The sequence below is a fragment of the Musa acuminata genome, chromosome BXJ1-5 (genome assembly GCF_036884655.1).
Source record: "Musa acuminata AAA Group cultivar baxijiao chromosome BXJ1-5, Cavendish_Baxijiao_AAA, whole genome shotgun sequence".
Taxonomy (NCBI): Eukaryota; Viridiplantae; Streptophyta; class Magnoliopsida; order Zingiberales; family Musaceae; genus Musa; species Musa acuminata.
In genome coordinates, this window is record NC_088331.1 from 46,224,256 (window position 1) to 46,248,124 (window position 23,869).

At 42.0% G+C, this 23,869-nt stretch overlaps 4 protein-coding genes and 2 non-coding genes across 10 annotated transcripts; 5 read left to right on the top strand and 1 right to left on the bottom strand.

The window, feature by feature from the left end:
• The first annotated feature begins 1,737 nt into the window (after positions 1 to 1,737).
• LOC135674641 (cytochrome P450 94C1-like) lies at positions 1,738 to 4,385 on the top strand. The gene is made up of 2 exons (XM_065184689.1): positions 1,738 to 3,498; positions 3,669 to 4,385. Exon 1 carries the CDS (start codon positions 1,912 to 1,914, stop codon positions 3,409 to 3,411), a length of 1,500 nt encoding a protein of 499 aa, XP_065040761.1. The 5' UTR covers positions 1,738 to 1,911; the 3' UTR covers positions 3,412 to 3,498; positions 3,669 to 4,385.
• A 228-nt stretch (positions 4,386 to 4,613) lies between these two features.
• TRNAL-UAA (transfer RNA leucine (anticodon UAA)) lies at positions 4,614 to 4,696 on the top strand. The gene has a single exon. It is a non-coding gene; the product is annotated as a tRNA-Leu (tRNA).
• A 259-nt stretch (positions 4,697 to 4,955) lies between these two features.
• Positions 4,956 to 10,096, top strand: LOC135674642 (uncharacterized). The gene is made up of 5 exons (XM_065184690.1): positions 4,956 to 5,268; positions 6,102 to 6,282; positions 8,009 to 8,474; positions 9,296 to 9,361; positions 9,465 to 10,096. Exons 1-5 carry the CDS (start codon positions 5,182 to 5,184, stop codon positions 9,955 to 9,957), a joined length of 1,293 nt encoding a protein of 430 aa, XP_065040762.1. The 5' UTR covers positions 4,956 to 5,181; the 3' UTR covers positions 9,958 to 10,096.
• An 891-nt stretch (positions 10,097 to 10,987) lies between these two features.
• Positions 10,988 to 14,035, top strand: LOC135675178 (uncharacterized). Its single transcript, XM_065185452.1, has 2 exons — positions 10,988 to 13,439; positions 13,516 to 14,035. Exons 1-2 carry the CDS (start codon positions 11,370 to 11,372, stop codon positions 13,951 to 13,953), a joined length of 2,508 nt encoding a protein of 835 aa, XP_065041524.1. The 5' UTR covers positions 10,988 to 11,369; the 3' UTR covers positions 13,954 to 14,035.
• An 820-nt stretch (positions 14,036 to 14,855) lies between these two features.
• LOC135674643 (protein STRUBBELIG-RECEPTOR FAMILY 3-like) lies at positions 14,856 to 23,125 on the top strand. 5 transcript variants are annotated; one of them, XM_065184693.1, is made up of 18 exons: positions 14,860 to 15,044; positions 15,522 to 15,649; positions 15,726 to 15,855; positions 15,938 to 16,009; positions 16,188 to 16,253; positions 16,363 to 16,434; positions 16,525 to 16,596; positions 16,673 to 16,744; positions 16,828 to 16,893; positions 19,161 to 19,226; positions 19,454 to 19,572; positions 19,675 to 19,824; positions 19,917 to 20,188; positions 20,747 to 21,015; positions 21,088 to 21,226; positions 22,057 to 22,196; positions 22,296 to 22,449; positions 22,794 to 23,125. In XM_065184693.1, the coding sequence occupies exons 2-18, from the start codon at positions 15,550 to 15,552 to the stop codon at positions 22,866 to 22,868; spliced, it is 2,034 nt and encodes a 677-aa protein (XP_065040765.1). In that variant the 5' UTR covers positions 14,860 to 15,044; positions 15,522 to 15,549; the 3' UTR covers positions 22,869 to 23,125. The 5 variants fall into 5 exon arrangements, with proteins under 5 accessions (XP_065040766.1, XP_065040765.1, XP_065040763.1 ...); XM_065184691.1 differs by having other exon boundaries at positions 14,861 to 15,044; positions 19,454 to 19,824; XM_065184692.1 differs by having other exon boundaries at positions 14,861 to 15,044; positions 19,454 to 19,824; positions 19,920 to 20,188.
• A 320-nt stretch (positions 23,126 to 23,445) lies between these two features.
• Positions 23,446 to 23,519, bottom strand: TRNAV-CAC (transfer RNA valine (anticodon CAC)). The gene has a single exon. It is a non-coding gene; the product is annotated as a tRNA-Val (tRNA).
• Between the last annotated feature and the right edge of the window lie 350 nt (positions 23,520 to 23,869).

Genomic DNA, 23,869 nt, shown 5'->3' on the forward strand with positions numbered 1-23,869 from the left:
CTGAACTTTTCATTAACATTATTATACATATATATGTGATGTTTCTAGATAGATAGACAGATAGATCAAGAAGAATATATTATGTAACGCATAAAGAAGATCTTTGCGCATGCTTAATAGAAAGTGGATATCTATAATGCTTGCTTTTTAGTGCACAAACGCTTAAAGAGGAGGAGCAATTAATGAGCATTAGGATCATGTCTTGACTTTTAAGTCTACATAGGTGACCACCTTTCTCGAAGTCCAACTTTGAGGCCACAACCAAACCACCACAAACACCATTCCTGCAGAGAGAGAGAGAGAGAGAGAGAGAGAGAGAGAGAGAGAGAGAGAGATGGCATTGGAGGAGATGACCAGGTAAAGAAAAGGTGTGGGAAAACTCTGAGGGGGGTGTTTGAACTTTGTGACTGACAGATGAATATAAAGGAGGGTTATGTGGAAAAAGGATGGAAATATGGGGTGGAATGGGACGGCCACCAAGCTTTGTCGGAGAAGACACGGTGAAAGAAAGAGTCTCTCTCTCTCTCTCTCTCTCTCTCTCTGCTATTCCATGGTCAGACCTTCTTTCTTCAAATGCTACTGACTGGTAACAGTTAATCGTGTTCGGTGTGAATTGGAATCGAACCCGAAAATAATTTAAGAATATTTTTTTTATTACATGACTACTCAACAAAAAAAAAACTTTAATTTTAGTTAAAAATTATAAATCCTGATCGAAGATTTACAAATTTAAAAGTTTATCGATCAATAATATAATAAACAATGAAGTTTATCTTCAAATCAAATTTAAAATATTAAAATTATATATCTAATTTAATATAAATTTTTATTTTTATTTTTATATTTGGCCATATAAAAAGAACAAAATTATTATAATTCGAATCATCGCAAGATAATAAATAAATTAAGTTCTTTCCAAGTCCACAAGTTGTATTTTTTTTTATAATTTTCTTTTTTGATGTTTATGGTGGTGTGAGAAATTGATGACTCAAAAAAAAATTGATGATAGTTATTTTTTATTTTTCTATTATATTGTAATTAACTATCTCTATTTCAATTTAGAAATACTAAATATAATTAATTTATAATAAATAATATAATTAATATATTATATTTCGATTATTATTCTAGGCGGTGGAGCGAGGAGGACTTCTCCTCTCTTACCCGCAGGCCGTGTAACGGAGATATGCTCGGAGGAGATCGCGATAGCGGCTGAAGCGGAGGTCGATAGCGGCCGGGCTCCCAAAGGAGCCACGGCTAATGGCGCAGAGTCCGTGGCCCTCTCGGCATCCCTTCTCCTCCGCCATCCTTGTTCTTCTTTCCTGCCTCTCCACGAGAGAGAGAGAGAGAGAGAGAGAGAGAGGGATAGGGAATCTGTTGAGCGGCTGATATCAAAGCTCACTCGGCACATCATCGACCTTCCCGATCTGATTTGCAACCACTAAATTAATATCTAATCAACATGTATTACAGTAAATGTGCCCACATGTATTATTGGCCCTTGAAGCCACGATCGCAGAAGATCCCCAGCGAGAGGGATCAGGATTGTAGTGGGTTTGCGGCGCTGAGGCGAGAGGCCCCACCGCGTGGGACCGTGGCTTCCAGCAAATGGAAGGGCTTCCTTCACTGTTTCGTGTCTCCGACAGAGACACTGGGCTTTCGACTTTAAGTGCTCCCTGCGTTAAGACTTCGCCAACAACGCATGACGCATCATCCTACGCATCCATGCCTCGTCTCCTGCTGACTCCCCCCACAAGATAAGTCCCAGCTGAGTGATTAGAATACAACAATGGATGTCGAATCACATCACCGTGATTACTCTCTCCAACCTCTGATCGCCATCCGTTTCCCCCGACATCATCATATAGTTGGTTCCGAGTACCGACTCCAACCCCATCGGAGGAGGAAGCAATGGAAGAAACAGTAGGAGCCCTTTGGTCACTCTTCTCCTTCCTCCTCCTTTTCTTCGCCGTCTCCCTCGTGCTGTTGGCGGCGTTGCTGAAGTTCCTGAGGTCCATGTCATGGTGGTGCAGCTGCTCCGTGTGCGAGGCCTACGTGACCGGCTCCTGGACCGCCCACTTCGGTAACCTCTGCGACTGGTACGCCCACCTACTCCGGGAGTCGCCCACCCGCACCATCCAGATCCACGTGCTCGGGAACACCGTCACAGCGAACCCCGACAACGTGGAGCACATGCTACGCGCCCGCTTCGACAACTACCCCAAGGGGAAGCCCTTCTCCGTCATCCTCCGGGACCTCCTCGGCCGCGGAATCTTCAACGTCGACGGCGACCTCTGGCGCTTCCAGCGCAAGATTGCCAGCGCTGAGCTCGGTAGCGCCGCCGTCCGCTTATTCGCCTCCTGCATCGTGGCCGACGAAATCCGGGGTCGTCTCCTCCCCCTCCTTGACTTCGCCTGCGCCGGCGATAAGATCCTGGACCTGCAAGATGTGTTCCGGAGGTTTGCTTTCGATAACATATGTAAGATCTCGTTCGGGCTCGACCCCCGCTGCCTGGAGCTGTCGCTGCCTTTGTCCGAGTTCGCAGCGGCCTTCGACAAGGCCTCGAGGCTATCGGCCAGGCGGGCGACCACAACGACGCCCATAGTGTGGAAAGCCAAGCGGCTTCTCAACTGGGGATCGGAAAGAGAGCTCCGGGAGGCGATCGGCATGGTGAACCTTCTCGCCATGGAGATCATTCGCCAGCGAAGGAAGCTCGGGTCCTCCTCTAACCACGACCTCCTCTCTCGATTCATGGCCGGCGTCGACGACGACAACTACCTGCGGGACATCATCATTAGCTTCTTGCTGGCCGGCCGTGACACGATCGCGTCGGCCCTGACTAGCTTCTTCCTCCTGCTGTCTCGCCACCCGGACGTCCGTTCGGCCATACGCTATGAGATCGACCGCGTGTTGGGATGCAGCGCGGCCACCGCCGGCTACGACCACCTGCGGGACCTGCACTACCTGCATGCGGCCGTCTACGAGTGCATGCGGCTGTACCCGCCGGTGCAGTTCGATTCCAAGTTCTGCGTCGAGGACGACGTGCTGCCCGACGGGACCTTCGTGCGCAAGGGGACACGAGTCACGTACCACGCCTACGCCATGGGGAGGATGGAGGAGCTGTGGGGGAACGACTGCCACGACTTCCGCCCGCACCGGTGGCTGACCAACGGAGTGTTCACGCCGGAGAGTCCGTACAAGTACCCAGTGTTCCAGGGCGGCCTGCGGGGGTGCCTCGGCAAGGAGATGGCGCTGTTGGAGATGAAGACGGTGATCGCGGCGGTGGTCCGGCGGTTCGACATCGACGTCGTGGCCGACAACAGCAGCCGGACGCCCAAGTTTGCGCCGGGCCTCACCGCCTCCCTGGAGGGTGGCCTTCCGGTCCGCGTTCGCCGGAGGGAGGAGAGCTAGCCGGAGCAACAGTGTGGCGCAATCATCCCATGTGTATAGAATTAAGCATGTCACATACTGTTACTTATGGAAATGTATTGGAATTTGGTAAGAATATATTAAGACCAAGCTATAATTATATTTTCTTAAAGATAAAAATTTATAGTATAATCCATTATTTCCCAATATTTATCTTATCACACTTGCCAACATTAAATGACGGCGACATTACAAACATGCATGAATTCAACTTGTTTATGCATATTTCGGTTGTGCAGGTGACTGCGACAGCACCGGAAGCATGCGGTCGTTCGGTCCAGCCATCTCCTTCTCCCCTCTTCATATGGCTGCCGATTACTTCCTCTCGACTGCCGCAGCTTGCCGCCGAGAGAGACACAGTATCATCGCCATGCTTGCCATCATTTACGTGTGGCTGCAGTAAAGCAACGTCGGAAGCCGATGCTTGCCATCCTTCAGTCATCCAAGTCGTCGTCTTCCTCCCCGGGAACCTGCAGTACTGTAACATCGTCTCGGCCGCCATGGCTTCTTAGCCACAAGTGATGACCACCACTGGAGCTTCAAGATTAGGGATTCATCTCCTGCAAACAATATACATCTGCGCAGGAAGCTGTTGAAGGTGTGAAACATAAGGGTGGAAATGAAGCGACATGTTCTATCAAGAAAAGAAAACGAAGCGATGTGATGGATGGATGGATGGATGGATGGCGGCATCGGAAAGGAAACGGCCGTAGAAATAGAGCCAAGGCTTGAGAGGAAACCTGCAAATGTCACCATGCCCTGGCAAGTACATTTGTTCCAAACGGCGAGAAGGACGGCTCCGACCATATTACCGGGCGACACGTGAACGGAAAACGACAAAGAGAAGAAGACGCACACTACGTTGCGTGTTGACATTGACCAAAGGGTCTACTGTGTGCTGCAGTGGCTTTGAGGTTTAACTTATCAAAATATCAATCAATGAATTTATGGGTAAATTTTCGGGAAAAAGTCTGTTTTTTTCTGAGAAATGTTTTTTGTTCATATTTTTTATGATGTTTTTATTTGTCATACATAATCTCCAAAATATCATCATGACTCTGTTTTATTTTCGTTAATGAAAATTTATTTTGACCAATTATTTTAATCTATTAAATAGGTTAGAAACTTTCAAGTCTTCAATTAATTAGTTATAAATAAAATAATAAATGAAAACATTCATACAAGCTGGTTTGCCCGAGTGGTTAAGGGGGAAGACTTAAGATCTTCTGCACATAAGTGCGCATGGGTTCGAACCCCATAGCCAGCATTGTTCATTTATTAACGTGAATGACTTTATGTGCTATAACATAATTTCTAAAGATATTTAAATCATTAATATAAAAAATGATAATTTCTTTTAATATTCAAAACAACTTTTCAGGGGTTAATAACGATTCTTTGGACATGCATAATTCCAAATCCGTAGTCTTAACAACCTTCTACAGGTAATGATGACGGTGTCGATAATAATAATAATAATAATAAGACAACTGAGGTGGCGTCCAACAAAGATAACGCCATGCGAGGGCGAAGTCATTGTTGTCCTTGTCGAAGTCGAATCCTTCCCCAAAGCCACGAGTTCTTGCGGCTCCAATCCAATCCTCGCCCCCTAATTTTCACCGGCCTTTTGTGAGGCCGGGGATCCGCAGAAATCCCCAACAGCCTCCGGTTTCTTCCACGCCGCTACCTCATCTCGCAGATCGCGCTGTTGTGGTTGTTGTTCGCGGTGGTGTTCTTCTTCGGATTCGCGGGATGGTGGAGTTTTCCCTCGTTGCTTCCGCTGCCCTTCCGCCGGCAATCCTCCACCCCGAGCATCGGGGTCTCTGTAAGGCCCCCAAGGTAGAGAGAACAGTTTCTTGATAATTGAGTTGAAATCTTAATGCCTCCATCTACAATTTTTTGGGATTCGAGCAATAATTAAGGTGTGTTTTGTTGGATATGTCAGTCTGACAATTCTTGGAAAAATTTGTTGCTGTATCTCGGTTCCAAAATTGATATTGATGCGCATTGACACTTAAAATAGTTGTACAGCAAGATGCTTTAGACTAGGGTTTCATCTTTTCCCACACAAACCTTATTTCTTTCTTTTAGATTCATTTAGATCGAGGGACCTTTGTGCAGTACTGGATTCAACTCATTTACATTCACGTTCCACATCAGAGCTAGCAGTAGTCATCATTGCAGCAAGAGCAAGAAGGGTTAAGTGGTCTCTCGTTTGATTTTAAATTTCATGGAAAGGCGGAAAAAAGGAACTTCTTGAAGCTCTCCTGGATTTCTATGCTTTCATTCTGCCTCCTGATTTTTTCTGTATATTGATCCTAGCTAGTTTTTTAATTCACTAGAGCAGACTCGTGCTTGAAACAAAGCTTGATGAAGGCCTCTCAGATTTTACTTGCTCCTATTTCTCTTAAATCTTTTAGTTGGTCTTTGAAGTATCGGTCGCCGGAAATCTTGTATAATACAGAAGTCAGTGAAACCTTAACATTCTCGTAGAACTAGAAGAAAGATGGATTTGGCGTGTATTCACCAACATCATTTTCGCTACCTTCTGATGAAAATTTCATAAGGATGCAACAGTTCTTTTGTAATGTTGATATTTTCCAAATGCTTCTCTGTGGATGTTGCTTGATGTTTTTGTCCCAAAATGTTAAATTTGTTCCTTGATGATGCAGGAGTTTCAAAATCTGCTTCCACTTCATGGTAGAAAGAAAGATGCATTAAGATCTGGTTCTGTTCAGTTTAATGCACAGCATCTTGAAGATTTGAGGCGACCAATGCATTTGTTGCTAGAGAATAATCAATCAGCCAGGATATCTCCGATGATTGAAAGCCATGTGCTTATTAACATGCAAGGTCTGCAGCTTAGTGGTATTGTAGGATGAAGTTTAGTATTTTCGTTGACACTGTTTTTGTTTGTGTGACCACCAGTCGATAAACATAAATCCTTTATTTCTACTGGAATTTTTAAGAAATCTCATTATTGATGTTATTGTTTTCTATATGTAGGTTCCAGTTGATAGACAAAAGTCCATATGGGGATTTATCTTTCTCTGATGCTCTTCTATGTGTAAATACCATTTTGTAAATAACGGATGCTTGTCTGCAAACACTTTATGAAGAAAAAACTTAAATCATGACAAGTGTTATATGAGACATGAAAGTACATTTATAACCAATAGCAGATTTATAAATCTTCTTGGTTGATGGGTCAATCATCTCTTAGTATTTAAGTACAATTTCCTAGGTTCTAATTTCTGGCCGAGCAAGGGTGCTTGTTGGATGCTAGTACTACATCCTGGTTTACTGAGCCAAGCCAACATTTGTACTGCCTCATCTGCTGATAGTACAAATAAAAGAGAGGTGAAAAAAAAAGGACTCTGGATGCATACTTTTAATTTTATTTATTACTTGTTAGAAAATAGTGCTGATTCTACTAGGTTGCTTTCCTCTCTCGCCATATTTGTTCAGTTGGAAGAGTGGCATCATGAAGGCACCCTGTTTTTCGTTCTTGTATATATTCAGATATATCTATTTATTTATTTAATAGTTGGAAAAGGATTATGACCGACAAATAAAATGGTACATACTGATGCATGAACAACTCTGATCATCATGCACTTAAAATTATATTGTTTCAGTGACGATCTAGGAAGTACCTTTGTTGGATACTTGGCTCATTTGACACTGACCAAAAGCTAGTGTGTGAATTCCCAAACATTGAGTATAGTTTTTACTTTTTTTTTGTTTCTTTTAAATTTTTTCTAGCTGTTTTCAGAATTTGTTTGAATATAATGTTTAGCTAACTACGCTTATTGAACCCAAAAGTCATAGTTATGGTTGTTATATTGCTTGTACGAGTTGAAACACTACAATATGTCTAAAAGTAAGGTATAATGACTCAAAACACCTATAATTCTTTAATATCATCCGGCACCTCCTTTGCCAATGCAAGAAAACTTTGGCAGTTTGAATTGATTAATAATATCATCATTCGTTGATCTTGAGCTTTAGTAGTTTGCAACATGTTTGCATCCAGGGATGGGAAGTGATTATCATAAAAATAGAAATTAAGAAAACTTAGAACACTTAAATCCTATGTTGACAAATGGACAGTTTGTAATTGGTATGTTGTATTAGATTCAACAAGCATCATTTTAAAGTATACGAATGGTAAAGGGAGTATCCCTTTTTTCTTGTAATAAATAGTAATTTTATAAATTGTGTTTTTCTTTGTAATAATTTGCTTAGATGCAACTCTAGGCTATTCCACTCTCACAACTCTATGTAGAGATCTTCATGATCTGAATGTATGTTTATGCATGACTATTGTGCCTCCCTCCAGTAAAAAGGCAACACAGATTGCCTTGCAGCAATTTCACTAGTTAATGAGATGCGTTTTCCTAAAGATTTTAAAATAAAGAGATTATTCAAAGGAACATATATGTCTAAAAAAATAATTTAGTACTTTGAAGCTTTGAAGTGACTAATACCTTTTTTGTTTGATTTATGTGCAAATTGGGTTTCCTTATTTCCCTTCCCAAATTCTATGGTTTCAATAACTCTTCTCTTTTTTAAACAGATTCACATCCTGACTCGGTGCTTTTCAGCTCTGGAATCGCAGAGAAGTGCATGAGAAATGAGAAAATATTGGAGTTTCTTTGGTCTGGATCAAACATTGTAGAAGGCGAAGGCCTAGATGTTTCTTTACTTTCAGAAGTCATGGGGTTTCATGATATGACTATTGACATGTTGCCTTCACCCCATGTAACTGTGAATGGCAAGTCTTCCGTATATGAGGCTGAAATGGATGATTCTCAGCATCCTCTACATATACAAAGACAGATTTATGCCCCAGAGCATAAGCTGGGTTTTGTTGGGAATTCCTCTGATACTAAATATTTCACAGTACATCCAAATGGCACACTTTTGTTTGCATGCAGTGCAACTCAAATGGAATATCTAATACCAACTGTTCCAGAGTTTGATCTTCCGAAAAGAACAATAATTGGCAGTAAGCAATCATTGCTAGTCCCATTCTTCACAAGGTAGGCCTTCCTTTTATCATTCGAAAAATTCTTGATCAGATCTACTTTTAACTCATTTATGATAATTACTTTATGTTGACTTAACAGTATTTTTTGTTTACTAAACATGTTAAGATTTAGATTCTTGTATTTCGAATATCATTTGGTTGTTTTGTTCTGTTTATAAACATGTCTACTTATTCGTTAAGCATCATTTTTTATTGGTTCCCCTCCCTCCTCCTGAATCAACTCTGCTCACAAACAAACTGAATTTACGTTGCCCAAAAGCTACATAAATTTCTGGTCACAGCGCTAAAACTTGCTACACAATGTGAAAATGTTGTTCAGGATTCATTATTGACAGATTGGCTTATTTTTCCACGACAGATGCTCAGCATCAAGGATAACGTTAACTATGTTACCAATGTTGTAGTTTAACTATGTTATTAATATTGTAATTTTTTGTGAGGTCACAAGAATTGGACCTTGTTGAAGATAGGAACCAGAACTTGGGGCTGATTGGATTCTCAAATAAGAATGCTCAGAACCAACCTGGTTATCGTCGACCGAAATTAGCCAACCTTTGTGGTGGTTTTTAGCTTTGTCAAGTAAACACTATAAACAAAAGAAAAAGAAGGAATAGGATCGGAAATACACATGATAATAATAGACTAGAAAATCACTAAAACGGATAAAAATATTAGGAAGCAAAAAAAAAATAAAAAAGAGGTGTTTACATGAAGACTACTGAGTTGCTATTCCTTAATGTTGCGATAATGATTTATTTATGTCCTTTTTAAAATAACTATTTCTCATGCGATGTGCATCTGCTTTACGTACAGAAGGGGTCATGGACGCTCACAATCTCACAGACAGGTGGCTTCCCCAACAGTTGCTCCTCTGAAGAGGTATACCCTAATATATGGATCCAAGGTTATGTTAGTGCATACATAATTTTTATAATGCACATTTTACGTCCTTTTTACATACCTAATCTTTCTGTGTGTTCAGCCCTGATATGAAGCTGAAAATGTTGCCTAAGAAGAAAAAAAACAAAAGAATAGGAAGAGAGCGTGACCTTTACCAGAGGAACTATTTTCATGCCTGTGAAAGCCTTCTTTCTGTTATTCTAGACAAAGGGGGCAGCACAAGAGTCCTCTCGCTTAAGAAATCAGGTGCTGAGATTAGCCAATTACTCACCCAATTTTCTGCCGGGATTGCTGGTACTGGCCTTGCTGTTATATTCTCTGTTGTGTACAAACTTGCATGTGGAAGGGTGCCTTTGTGTGCCACCAGGCTGTTGAACACTGGATTTGGATTTGGGTTGTTTTGGCTTTCATCGGCCATCATTGGGTTGAGAGACACAATTATTTATATTAGTAAACACTCCGGCAAGCTGAATCTCAAGGAGGAGGATATCACAAGCAAGCTTAGGAGAAGCATGAATGATATTCTCTTCAGAGCTGCTACACTGGTGGCTGTGACAGTACTGAGATTTGCATAATTTTCGTGGTTGTCGGCTCAGACGTATCGGATTGCCAGGATCATCGAATGAATCTAATTTTTGTCGGTCCAAAAGTTCTACTGATGTAATACTTTGTAAAATTATGTTAATGATGCATGAAAAAAATTTTGTTGCTTCACTTGGAATGTTTTTCACAGGGATTTATCGTAAAGATTATTATGCCTATATTATGTTGATTTAGATGGGGTATTGTGCGATACTTCTAAGACGACTATAATTCATTTATGAGAATACGACTCTCCGTAACCAATATCTTTGCAACTAAGATAATCGACTTCTTTATTACATAAGTTGGTTATTATTTTTGCAACACAAAGTATTTAATTTATGTCGCATTTATTAAAATATTCTCTGCTGATATAAAAACTCTCATCCTACAATTACTAGATGTTCCAATCATGCATTGTATCATCATTTCCTTACTTGCAATACATGTATGCTTGGTTTATGTATCAAGAAACAGCTTTCCCTATCCTACTCTCTTTTCCTCGACTTCTCCCAAAGATTTAGGACAGACATTGCCACACTCAAAAGAAACAAAACAAGGGGGTTTCTTTAAAGACTCCTTTGCTAGACCTCACAACAGCTCATCACTTATGGCTCCTCTCTCAAGGAAACACATCCCTTCCCTTGAGACCTAAACCCAAGTAACATAAACATGGAAAGGTGCCACCCACTGCAGTGGAGTCCAAACTGGAAAGCTCCATTTCAAGCACTTGACTGAATCAAGCGGCATTCAGTTTAGGAGTGACATGACAGCAGCAATGGTTTCTTGGAAGCATGTAACCAAGCAACCATCCCCATCTTTCTCCTCACTGGCTCATATGGTTCCTGTGATTCTTAAGCTAAGTCTATGTTGTCATTGACCTCATCATCTATGGAGAGCGGCCTAGTTGACTAGTTAAGCAAAATGACAACTCTGTAAAATCTCCCAGTATTTATACTTCTGTTCAACGTTCCAAGTATCGATGTCCATTGACACAATGTACACATTTACTTTAGCTGAAAAGTCAACTCCTACAAGCAGAGGGGATCATCCAATGCCACAAGCTTCACTCTTCTTGCTCTCCAACTAGGCCAAGAAACACTTGCCCCCCAAGTTCATCCAGCTCTCATCTCTTGCTGAATTGTCCTTACAGTTCTTGGTGTATACCTCATCCTCGCATACCAAACCATCCTTGTTTCTGCTTGCTTTATGGAGAATCAGTTAGTTTCCAGCCAAATCCATGCAAAGTTGGCCTTCTTCTTCCTTCCTCCTACCTCTCTCTGTAATGCTGTCAATCTTATTCCCATAAAAGCCGCCATCTTCTTCTCAATCGAGCCATGTTCGATCGGAGTTTGCTCTACGATTCTGTACTTCGAAGGCACGGAGCTCTCTTAGTCGTCTTCCCATGGAGCAATCAGGAGATGGCGAGCCGAGTGTCCGACTGCATATCGTCGAGCAATCCATGAGTGCAAGCGTCAAGCTCGCTGATAATTACAGCTCGGCGTTCTTCGAGCCCCAGAGAGAGACGAACGATCCACCGAAGAGCGTCGATGGCGATCCCGACTTGAGTGGCCTATGCAGAGACAGTGGCGACGTTGGAGCCCCGGAGAAGAAGCTGACGCTCTTCGCGCTCCGGCTTGCCATTCTCGAGAAGGCCGCCAGCGGCCTCGGCACCTTGGGCTTCATCTGGGCGACCGTCGTCCTGCTCGGCGGCTTCGCCATCGCGCTGGGAAAGAAAGACTTCTGGTTCATCACCATCATCCTCCTCATCGAAGGAGCCCGTATCTTTAGCCGGAGCCACGAGCTGGAGTGGCAGCACCAGGCCACCTGGTCGCTCACCGAGGCCGGGCGGTTGAGCTTTCGAGCCCTGAAGTCCAGCTCTCGCCTCCTCTTCCGATCTCTCAAGCTCATCTTCCGGCCATTCTCGATCCACACCACGAGAATCCCGAGCAGCGTCGAAATGGCCAGCGACCCGACGTCGAAAGACCCGCCGCCGCGGACGTGGCACACATCCGACGTTCCCCTCCTCCCATTCTCCGGCTGGGTCTTCCTCACCCGGAACGTCAGCCGAGTCCTCTACTGGCTGCAGCTGCTCGCCGCCTCCGCCTGCGTCTCGCTCTCGCTCATGCGGCTGGTGGATCAGGACTTCGGCCAGCTGCGCCCGGACGACCCCGACAAGAAGAACCGCAAGGCAGCACTCGACATCTTCTACAGCCTGGCGCTGGCGGAAGCGCTCCTGTTCCTGGCCGAGAAGGCATACTGGGAGTGGAAGGTGAGCTACCGCCTGCTGCTCGAGGAGGTCAACAGGGAGTGCCACTTCGGCGACGCCGGCATGGTGTCCATCAAGAGGTTCTTCTACGACGCCTACTCCAAGTGCGTCGAGGGAAGCATCTTCGACGGGCTCAAGATGGACCTCGTCACCTTCGCGGAGGAGCTCCTCGGCTCGAGCTCCCGCGACGAGCAGCTCATCGGCGCTCGCATCCTGCTCAAGTTCTCCACCAGCCACCGCTTCGCCGACGCCACCTTGCGCAAGATTGGCACGTCGACCCCGGTCATCGAGAGGCTCATCGAGATGCTGAACTGGAAGAACCCGGCCGAGGAGGAGATCAGGAGGTCGGCGGCGGTCATCGTCTCGAAGCTCGCCGGAAAGAAGCAGAACGCGCTCCGCGTGGCGGGAATATCCGGAGTCATGGAATCAATCTCTTCGTTGCTGTACACAGGCCAGAGCAACTCGAATTCGGGGCCTGACGAGGCATCGCACCTGTGCGGCGCCGCCGCCGCCGCTGCCGACCACGCAAACTACGGGTTCTCCGTGTTCAACCTATTAGGCTTGCTGATACTTAAGAAGCTTGCCAAGGACCACGACAACTGCGGGAAGATCGGCAACACCAGAGGTCTATTAGCCAAGATCATAGGCTTCACCAGCGACGGGGAGACGCTGGGGAGGAGGGAAAGCGCAACGGAGTCTCAAGTCAAGGCAGTGAAGCGGTCACTGCAGGTGGTGAAGATGCTTGCAAGCACGACAGGGCAGACAGGGAAGCTGCTCCGGCAGGAGATATCGGAGATCGTATTCACAGTCAGCAATATCAGGGGGATCCTGCAGTACGGGGAGAACCACACGGTGATTCAGAAGCTCGGGATCGAGATCCTGACGAGTCTTGCGATGGACGAAGAGGCGAGGGAGAGGATTGGCGTCACCGGCGGGATGATCAAAGAGCTGCTGAGGATCTTCTTCATGCAGCAGCAGAATGCCGTGAAGGTGGAAGCAGGGGAGGCTCTGGCGATGCTGGCACTGGATAGCAAGGCCAATTGCTGCAGGATTCTGAAGGAGATGAACGTGGTGGGGAGGCTCGCGGAAGCATTGCACGATCCGGTGCTTCGCATCAACGCCTCGAGGATCCTCCGCAACCTGTGCAAGCATGCAGGGCACGAATACCTGTTCTGCTTGAGAGGAGTCACTGCCGCCATTGGCACAGTAAGCCCCACTCAAGAAAGCTTCAGTGATCTACACCCAATACTATTTGGTCTCACCGTCTCACTGCGCCATGCAGGTCGTGAAGGCAATCACAACAGCAGAGGTGAAACTGCTGGAAGTATCCCTCGGCCTTGCAGCACAAGTCCTCAGATTCATGGATGCCGAAGAATTCGCCATGCAAATGGAGCAACTCGGAATCAGGGAGGAGGAATTTGCAGAGACACTGGTGCGAGTACTGCAGAGGTACCACTACCCATCCGTAAAGGTGCCGAGAATGAGGAGGTTCGTGATAGAGATCGCGATGTGGATGATGAACTGTGACACCAAGTGCATTAGGGTTTTCAGTGATCTGGGAATGGAGAAGGAGCTTGAGAGCGTCTCAGAAACCACATCGGAGCTGGAATGCTTCAATGTATTCTCTGGTAGTGTGGGACTGAGCCGGCACGGCACACCACTCTGCTCTCTCGTGGACGCTGCATTGGAGTTGATGGCTACGAGCTCTGCAGCGATGTGAGGTTAATGATGAGAGTTGTATGCGTTATAGAATAATCAAATATTAAAGGTGAATTTTCAACCAAAAAAAAAATCTCATTTTTCGAATTTCCAAACAACTCTATTTTTTTAAAGTAATACTTGGAATATTTGTAATATTTTTAGCAAATACCAAAAATATACTTTGCAGTATAAAAATAGTATATTTATATTTATATTATTTTTATACTATGTTATAATGTTTTCAGCAATACGAAAACATTATGATATAGTGTTTTTGTTTTAAAAAAATTAGGAAAACACTATATCATACTATAACATAATATTTCTATACTATGTTATAATATTTTTGATATTACTAAAAATATTATAATATAATATGAAAAAAATTATAATTCACCCGATGGATCGATTAATAGAAAAATAAAAAAAAGATCGATTATAGAAAAATAAAAAAAAAAGCTTTTGGATATGGGGATCACTTCTCTAAAAAAATCTATATTTTTTTGAGAATTCACTCAAATATTAGTTCATTTCTTTCTATTATAGCATTTTTTATCTTACAAAATAACCTTATTTCCTATCATCTCTTGATGCTATTTCCTATTGTCCGATATGCTAAACATATAAATCTATGCATAGAAATCATATGGGAGACACTGATGATGTGCCGTCTACGACTGTGAAAGCAAAACGTGTACGACTAAGATGCGTTCGGATGGCTACGCGCCGAATCTAATGACGACTCAGCGTCGTACCCGTCGCCTTCAGTGAACCCAGCGTCTCAGCGGGGCCCACAGTCTCGCCGACCTGGCTCCACACGTGGAATCGAACCCACAGATTTACCCGCCTGCATCATCCATCCACAGTGGTAAACAAAGCATAGAAAGAAAAGGAAGCAGCAAAGCAAAGAAGAAAAAGAAGCCTTCAAACTACCAAAGCATAGCCTCTCTCTCTCTCTCTCTTTCACGCTCCTCCTCTTCCTTTACTCTTCCCTTCTCTTTCTTCGCTGTCGTCTTTTGCCCTTTATAAGCACTCGCCCAGTACTATTGTGCTCATCATCAGCTTCGTCTCAAGCGTTGCGCCAACATTTCCGCTGGGGATTCTAACCAGGTCGGTGTCTCCCCTTCTCTCCAACCGGTGCTTTCCTTTGTCTCATCTTCTTGTTCGTTTGCTTCTTCTGTAACATTTTCTCGAGCTGTTTAAGGGGGTTTTATGGGTTTCTCACACTCTGCTCTGGCTTAAACTCCTGCAAGATACGCTTTTTTCCCCCCTTTCTTGGATTCTTGGGAAGTTGATGCCTCTCACGTGTATACAGTAGGATCGGATTCCTGTTTTTTTTATAACAAGGTTGTAATTGCGGTCTTTAGGGGAGAAGCTTCGGTGTCTTAAGGAAATGTTCGCGGATGAGTGGCCAAGAAAAGGATTTTGTAAATCCTTTTCAGATTTTAGGAGTGAGATTTGACTGGATATATGTTTTGTTGATCTTTTCCAAGAATTTTCTGCGAGTTCTTTCAGTTTTAGAATGTAAAGCTGTCTTTTTTATATCTCATCTGATTCAAGTTCTTTGTCTTTGATGTTGGAGTGCAGAACATGCAATTTTGGTGAAAAGAATCTAATGGGAATTTTGGAGTTGAGGTTGTTCCCTTGTTTTACTCTGGTTCTGACTGTGCTGTTTTACGTACCATTTTCCCATGGTTACACATATGAACAAGATGGTAAGCTTCGAACACTTATCATGCAAATGCCAATTCTGCAACTCTGGGGAGGTTATCTGAGCAAGTCTGCTTCCAGTTTATGCCATAAATTACCTTTATGTTGCGCTGGGCCTCCCTCCGCTTCCTGAATGGACTTCACTTGGGGGAGACCCCTGCAATGATGGCTGGCAAGGAGTTGAGTGCGTCAACTCAAACATTACGGCAATGTGAAGTTCCAAAAGCTCCCAAGAATATTTCTTCTTTCTATCTGTTCTGTTCCCCTCGTCTAATAGATTTCTTCTCTGATAGAATACTCAATGGCGCAAATTTGGGAGGAGAATTGGGTGATCAGTTAGCAAATTTTACTTCGTTGATAACAATGTAAGTATTGACACTGAAAGTGTTTCCCTTGATTTGTTGTCATAATGACAAGATTCTGATATTGCTTTTCTTTTCCCTTTTTGCAATAGTAATATTTGATACTGTTCACGTTGTTAAGCATAATTATCCTGCTGGTCAATGGCTGACCATTTGATGTGTTTTGACTGTATTATTATAGGGACCTGAGCAATAACCAAATTGGTGGCAGTATACCAGAGGGCTTACCTATTACGATAAGGAAGTTGTATGTTGTTAATCTCCTAGCCTTTTGTATTTTCTTTCTCAAGTGGTTTGTTATTTTACGGTAATGATTGTCTAGAAGTATCTTTCGTGGCTTTATTTGCTTGTGACAGTTTTCTTTCAGACAATCAGTTAAAAGGAAGCATCCCGGGCTCACTATCTGAACTGACACTTTTATCGGACATGTGAGTTCATCCAATGTTTTTATATGTAGTCAAGCATTTGGTGAGGAGTATTGTTGATATGATTATTAATTCTTCCATTTGTTTCTGCAGGTCACTGAATAACAATCTCTTGTCCGGGGAATTGCCTGATGCTTTCCAGACTCTCACTGGACTCATAAACTTGTAGGAACCCATCACTTCGGTGTAAATTATTTTGTACCATCTGGACACTCATATTCTTACCCTTCTGCTGATACAGGGATCTCTCTTATAACAATTTGACCGGCAAACTTCCGCCATCTATGGAGAGTTTGTCCTCTCTCACTACATTGTATGTTTTCTCTTTTGTTAATGTTTATTCTGCATCTTCCTTTAAGATCTTTTATTTACATGTTTGTTTCTTCTGTGGTGCAGGCACATCCAGAATAATCAACTATCTGGCACCCTTGATGTCTTGCAAGATCTTCCTCTACAAGATTTGTACTTTCTTCATGCACCTCTCTTTAATATTCCATATCATATCAGAATTGATGATGAGAAAGTAAAAAAAACATGTGGATATATATATTCAAGTAAAAAATAGAAAAGAAATTATATTATTTATTGATGAAGCTCATTTTGATCATCCAATTCATGTGAGATGTTGGATCCAACATGGCCTATACCTAGGTAGTTATCCAACAGCTTAGAGCTCCAACCTGCAAGGAAACAAAGGACGCGCTGGGAATGGGTTTGGTGGGTCCTCTGATGGAATTATAACTTTAGCAAGGGTGGGAACAATGACATGAAGTGCGTTAGTAGTTGATGAGGGCTACACGCGACAAGTTCAGGCTTTACTTGAAGTCCCTTTTTTTTATACCTTAGTTGACTGTATGGAAGTCAGCAGATTCAATGAGCATGTGATGATTAAGAGATCTATATAATGACTCTTAAACGTCACCAATTAGGCTTATAATGACCAGGCTAAACCCCTATTAATGATCGACCGAGTAGAACAATGAACCCCTTCGTGCTGTTAGAGGGGCTGGCATTAAATTTTTGCCACATGTTTGGATGACAAGCCTAGCCTTTCGAGAGATCCCCTTAATATACTTCGGTCGCTTTATGAGATGATGCAATGCTATCCTCCTGACATGCTAGTTAGTTAGGCGTTGTCATACCATATAGTCCCATCTTGTTTAGGAGTTGGGGAGCCAAACCCTTATAAAATCTGACAACTCCTCTATTCAAGGAAGCCTTTGAAGGTGGATCCTAGAAGACCATTTTATGTGGGTTGTAGCCCAAAATGGACAATTTCTCATGGTCCCCTTGCTTGAGCCGGTGATAGATTAATCCAATGTTGGTTAAGCGTTCGGAAGACAAGAGCTCTATAAGAGTTGATGACACCTCTCCTTGAGTTGCCTTTTGGGATGGGCCCCAGAGGACAAACTATGTTGGATGTTGGTTAAAAAGGACAATACCTTGCGATCCTCATGATGCAAGCTAGTGGCAAATTTGTGCATCATCATCTATGCATGTAGCGGAACCTGGATAGACACTGATAGGAATAAAAAGCTAGAGCTTAATTATCAATTCAAGGTTTGGTCGCTCTAGTTGCCAGTTTTACCAGAGCGAGATTTAGTTAAGAATGGCCACACTTCTTGTCACCACTCTAATGTCCTTGGATATCCTATAGGGAAAATATCTCGAGGGTTGCTCCATTAACTTGTTGCTCTCATTGTAGCTTGGAGATTAATGTTAATTTCTATGGGAAAGCTTGTCATTTCTCCCCTCCCACTCTTCTTAAGCATAGGGGAAGCATGGAGGGTTTACCGTAAATAACATTGGTTTAAAGTAGAAGCCGGCATTTTGAAGTTTTCTAGCGATTCCCTCTGCTACTAAGATTTTCTGTAGTTGGGAACAGGGAAGTATTTTTCAAGTTTTGATTTCAGAGGAGCAAGCTTCTGGTTGTAAAACTTTGTCAAATATTCTAGCAGTTTTTTTTTTAATTTTGAGTTCTGACAAACCCAGTTGATGAGTAAAAAAAGGCTTGGATGATGCTGAAAACATATGGATTTGATAATGGCCACTAACTAGTGATATAGCTGATGATATTGCATAGTGGTTGTCACAGCCCAACCTGATTGGAGAACTCGCCCACTGCCTCTCATTCTGCCTAATATTAGCTTGGCTCTTATATCATTTGTTAAGACCCAACCTGATTGGATAATTGACTTATTAACCTATTGATCCCAAACCAATAGTCCAAAATGCTTAAACTCAGGTTAATGGTAGTAGATCCATTAGACCTGAATAAGTCAATCCATGTTCTTGCCCACTTCTAATGTGAGACTAAACCGGGTTTTATAGGTTTGTACCTGGAGCATCATAACAGACAGTAACAAGAAGCACAATTTTCCACGAGATGTAAGTAACATTTGTCTTCCCATATATTGTACCAAGAATAGTATCTTAAACTGCTTCCATGTTGTCTTAGTTTAAATTGATCAAAGAAACTTAGGTTTGTGCCATCTATTTGCCTATCTTAACCTTAAGAAGGTTACAACTTCATATGTAAAGCTTTCTTAAGAGGCATAAGGCATCAGTTGTCCTCCACACCTTCTGTCACAACTTGAGTATCTTTCATGATATTTCTTTTAAAGCCTATGTCTTACATGGCTCATCGCACTGTAAATGAAAGTTTTGAGTTATGTCGTTATTTGCTATAAAGCTCTCTTACTGTGATTCTTTGACTTTATGTTGAGCAGGAATGTAGAAAATAATATGTTCTCAGGACCAATCCCAACAAATCTTTTTAATATTCCTAATTTCAAGTAAGTGCCTATTGACAACTTACTTTACTTGCGGACTGAATATTATTTCTTGTTGGAAAGCAAAGGCACAAGGCCTACGTTACTTTGTCTGTGGTCTTTAGCTATCATTTCATCCTTTCTTTTCAATAGTCGAACCCTTTCCTTTTGCCTAAGGAATTGAAATGCAAATGTGCAATGGTGCTTTTGTGTCTGTAAATGCTCAACTTACTATTGGATCCTTACTGCAGGAAGGATGGTAATCCATTCAATACCAGTATTGCTCCTTCACCACTTCCAACCCCACCAACGACATTGCCTTTTTTTCAAGCACCTGCTCCTGTAATCATGCCTGCCAACTCTTCCGAAGGTCCTACTCAGAATGATGGCCTATCTTTGGATAATAACAAAATTTCAATAGTAAAAGTTGTTGGATACGTGGGTGCTGGTGTGATTATGCTAATCATTTTAGTGCTAGTGGTAATACTTTGTATATCAAAGTGGCAACAAAATAAACGGAACAATGAAGAAGATCATAAACAGCAGGATATCAGGAGACATGGAAGACCAGAGGAGCCTCAGATAAGTACTGATTTTAACAGACTCCATAGAGGAGGGGAAGGTAAATAATTATGCTTTTTCTTTGATAAACTATGTTTTATCACATGCAGCGGCTCCTGGTTTTTATATAATTTACATTGGTACTCCTGTCAGCAGTTCTTGGAGAGCCAACTAAAAGGCAGGATTGCAGTTTTAATATTCAAGGGACTAGGGCACCTCTGATGCCACCACTTGTCGAAAAAAACACTGTGAAACCCATTGTTACAGATGAAAGGAATCCGACTGTAATTCTGAATCCTCCAACTTCTCTAGCTTCTTTTTCTGTTTCTTCACTTCAACAATTCACAAACAGCTTTAGTGAGGAGAACTTGATTCGAGATGGTAGATTTGGCCAAGTATATCTAGCAGAATTCCCACAGGGCAAGGTATTATCTTTTGGCTTCACTCTGGCTTGCACTCTTCCTTAATAAATCTTTTGGATGGTTAACTTGCTGACCATACATGAATCAATTCTTGATATTAATTTCGAACTATAAACTTTCGAATGCCTTTACCTGTTTATTCTCTTTAATATGGATATCCAAAATATCAAGTTCTTTTTTGGCTGGATTTTTTATGCTTCTTTGTAATCTGTCTCTGAAGGATAATGGATTAAGTTGGCTTTCTTAGTTCTTAGTTTTTATTTAAATGTGTCATAGACCTGGTTTTGTATTGCTCATACTGTAATTTTATTGACTAGGAATTTCTTTGCCTTTGTCTTTTTTAGATCTTAAACTTATACATGTGTTTCGAGTCTTTGACTATGCATCTCTTTTGACAAGCCATATTCCTCTTATTGAAACTGGAATGTGCTAGCCATAACCTTAGGGTTATGACAACAGAGAAGCTTCTTCAAGTTTGTGCATTAGCAAATGCACATGCAGTGTATCGTTGATACAATTGTCATGTTGTGGTGCACATCTAATCAGTTATCTTATGTACAGCTATTTGCAGTTTTGAAGCTTGACAATAAGAATTCAAATCTTCCAGTCGATGAATTTTTGAAGTTAATTAAGAGCATCTCAGAGATTCGACATCCAAATATCGTTGAGCTTGTTGGTTACTGTATGGACTTTGGCCAACAGTTACTCATTTATAATTACTTCAGTAACACAAGCCTATATGATATACTCCACAATGACTGTGATCTCAAGAGAAAACTACCATGGAATGCTCGGATCCAGATAGCACTGGAAGCTGCAAAAGCTCTTGGGTAAGTTGACTTTATTTTTAGTTTGTTTTAAGTAAATGACAACATAGAGCCATATTTGATTCTGTTCTCAAGGTATCTCCATGAGGGTTGCCAACCACCTATTGTGCATCAAAGATTTGAGCCAAGAAACATCCTCATTAATGATGATCTAGCAGTCCAGGTTTCTGAATGTGGCCTAAATTCACTACTACCATTGGATTTTGTTACTCAGGTGAGCAATATTCTGACCTTGACAGCTTGTACAGTTTCTTACATGACGGCACTGCCTCATTGAATATGAGATCTCATTTCTGATAACAGGAGAAACAGTTCAGCCACCAAGTAGTTCCTTTGAACTCTTAACACTAAGGTAGCTAGCTGATCACCCGACACAGACTCTGGAGCCGACATCTGTATGGTTGTCTGCTAGGTGGAACCTGACAAAGTAATTCATATATGTGATATTAAATGTTCAGCCTGTGTCCTTGTCAAAACATTGGTGCATAATAGACGCATGAAGCACCCTTGTTTCTTTGTAGCCTTGTCCATAAGCAAAATCAAATAATCTCAACCACTTGTTTTCCATTTATTCGTGATTATCTAAAATCCAAGCTGAGGATTTTTATTATATCGAGTAAATAAGAATGAGGAAGCATGAAAAAAATTGTATTATTGATATGTAGAGCTCTGTGGTTTTTGAATATGGCAATCTACACCACAGTCCAGTTATTTCACATCCTGTGATTTTAACAAATTCTAATGAAAGATACAATGAGATTAATTTGATCAAATGTCAGCAATTATGGTTACACTTGATACCGAAAGAATAGACAAATGGAGCTTTGTTTATTGACTTAGAAAAATTAAGAGCAAAATAGCTACAAAGAAGAGTTTGGTAGTTGAACAATATTTCTGATGTACTGAGTAAAATTTTTGTAGATGTCCAGATTCCTGAGATAAAGATAATATCCAAACTTTTGAACGATTTGCTTTTTCTTAAAACAACATGCAACTAGCGGTGTTTGAGTTGTTTATGAAAGTAAAATTTTTTCTTTCTTTCAGTTGTCAGGCAGAGAAACCTCTTTATTCTGTTACGATGCTCCAGAAGTCAGTGACTCGGGCTATTATAGTGAGAAAAGTGATGTCCACAGCTTTGGAATTGTTATGTTAGAACTCCTTACTGGGCGCAAGCCCTTTGACAGGTATGCTTTAGTCATCAATAACTATCACTAGATATAGATTGTGTTGCTATTGTGAATTTGTTAGAAAGCCATGCATTCTTAAATTTTTGTCTGGTGAAGCTCACTTCCTCGAGCGGAGCAACATCTTGTGCGGTGGGCTAGCTCACAGCTTCATGATATTGATGCACTGAGAAGAATGATGGATCCTTCCATTGGACAATTTCCTGTAAGATCACTCTCAAGATTTGCAGACATTATTAGCCGTTGTACACAGGTAAGATTCCTTTTCATGATTATGTGACCTACTACTACAAGAGAATCAACATTTGGAGAACGACTATTTATCCAGTGGTCATCAATTAGATTGTGTAGTATGGGAAGTTTACTGTTCATGATACATATGAGATTTAGCATTTAGGAAATTTGGCAAGGTAGTAGACTGCATAGATTAGCTAACGCCAAGTTCTGGGAACCAAGATTAAAGTCCAGACACAATAACTTTACTTGTTTACATCCCTAGGCGGACACCATGGTCAACATAAACTTAGTTCTGCTTGCTTGTTTGCAAAACAATCGAGCATCATGCATCGATGTCTGAACTTAAATTCTGCTTTGCAGCAAGAGCCAGAGTACAGGCCACCAATGTCGGAGGTTGTCCAAGACCTTGCTCGCGTATTTGAAACGCAAGTATGAGAGCTAACGGAGAACATTCACTCTCTGCTCGTCAACATGGCTCGAACGAATCCAGCAGAGTGTTTTACTAGCTAATTGTGTGTGTATGTGTGTGTGTTTTGCCAACAATTTATTATGTCTACAATTGTAAAGGTTTTGGGTTGAGATAAGTAGACATCAACCAGACTACCTGACATATTCTTTTGCTATTCTTTGGAGACATTTTACTTGATGTTGGTCATTGATGTTGCAATTTCATTCTCTTGTTTGTCACTCAAGATTGGGCATGTAAAACACACATGGAATGAAGGCTGGCATGTGAAATATACTACCACAACAGGGAAGGTCTAAGAATGAAGAATGTCATTGATATTGATGTTGTCAAGAGAGAGAGAATTGATTTGATGATGTCATGGATATTGCAATTCAATCCTCTTGTTTGTCACTCAAGATTGGGCATGTGAAACACACATGGAAGGTATGAGACTGAAGAATGGCAGGTGCAGCATACTACTACTTACTACTACAGGGAAGGGTAGAAGAAGGTTCCAGAATGATGAAGGAAGGGGGAGTAAAAAAAAAGAATAAATATTAATTGTGTCTGAGCCCGGGTTCGAACCGGGGACCTCTAGTGTGTGAGACTAGCGTGATAACCAACTACACCACCCAGACCTCGTTGTTGGCATTTTAGAAAATACCAACCATATTATACTATCAAACTAATCAGATCGGCACGAATCTTCAAGTTCAGATGGACGATTGAAAACGACTGACTGAAAGAGACGCATCAACCGTAAGGAATACTTTGCAGGGAGTACGTGTACTCAAAGGGTCAAAGTTGGTGTAGATGATGGGAGTGAGTTTTAGAGAATCTAAGACATGCATCTCCCAATCTTTAAAGTTAGATCTCCTTTTGTCTGGTTGCCGCCACTACAAGCCAAGCTTCATGGGGTGTTAATTGTCTACTTGTCTTTGGATTAGTGGGAATCTAATTGGAAAGAGAGAGACAATCAATCCTATCA

Bases quoted from the DNA above. Each gene is read 5' to 3' on its own strand.
- LOC135674641 (XM_065184689.1), top strand. From the start codon at position 1,912: ATGGAAGAAACAGTAGGAGCCCTTTGGTCACTCTTCTCCTTCCTCCTC.
- LOC135674642 (XM_065184690.1), top strand. From the start codon at position 5,182: ATGGTGGAGTTTTCCCTCGTTGCTTCCGCTGCCCTTCCGCCGGCAATC. The intron at 6,283-8,008 runs GTCTGCAGCTTA...TTTTTTAAACAG, and splicing joins TGTGCTTATTAACATGCAAG to ATTCACATCCTGACTCGGTG. The intron at 9,362-9,464 runs GTATACCCTAAT...CTGTGTGTTCAG, and splicing joins ACAGTTGCTCCTCTGAAGAG to CCCTGATATGAAGCTGAAAA.
- LOC135675178 (XM_065185452.1), top strand. From the start codon at position 11,370: ATGGAGCAATCAGGAGATGGCGAGCCGAGTGTCCGACTGCATATCGTC. The intron at 13,440-13,515 runs GTAAGCCCCACT...TGCGCCATGCAG, and splicing joins TCACTGCCGCCATTGGCACA to GTCGTGAAGGCAATCACAAC.
- LOC135674643 (XM_065184691.1), top strand. From the start codon at position 15,550: ATGGGAATTTTGGAGTTGAGGTTGTTCCCTTGTTTTACTCTGGTTCTG. The intron at 16,010-16,187 runs GTAAGTATTGAC...GTATTATTATAG, and splicing joins TTTACTTCGTTGATAACAAT to GGACCTGAGCAATAACCAAA. The intron at 19,825-19,916 runs GTAAATAATTAT...TACTCCTGTCAG, and splicing joins ACTCCATAGAGGAGGGGAAG to CAGTTCTTGGAGAGCCAACT.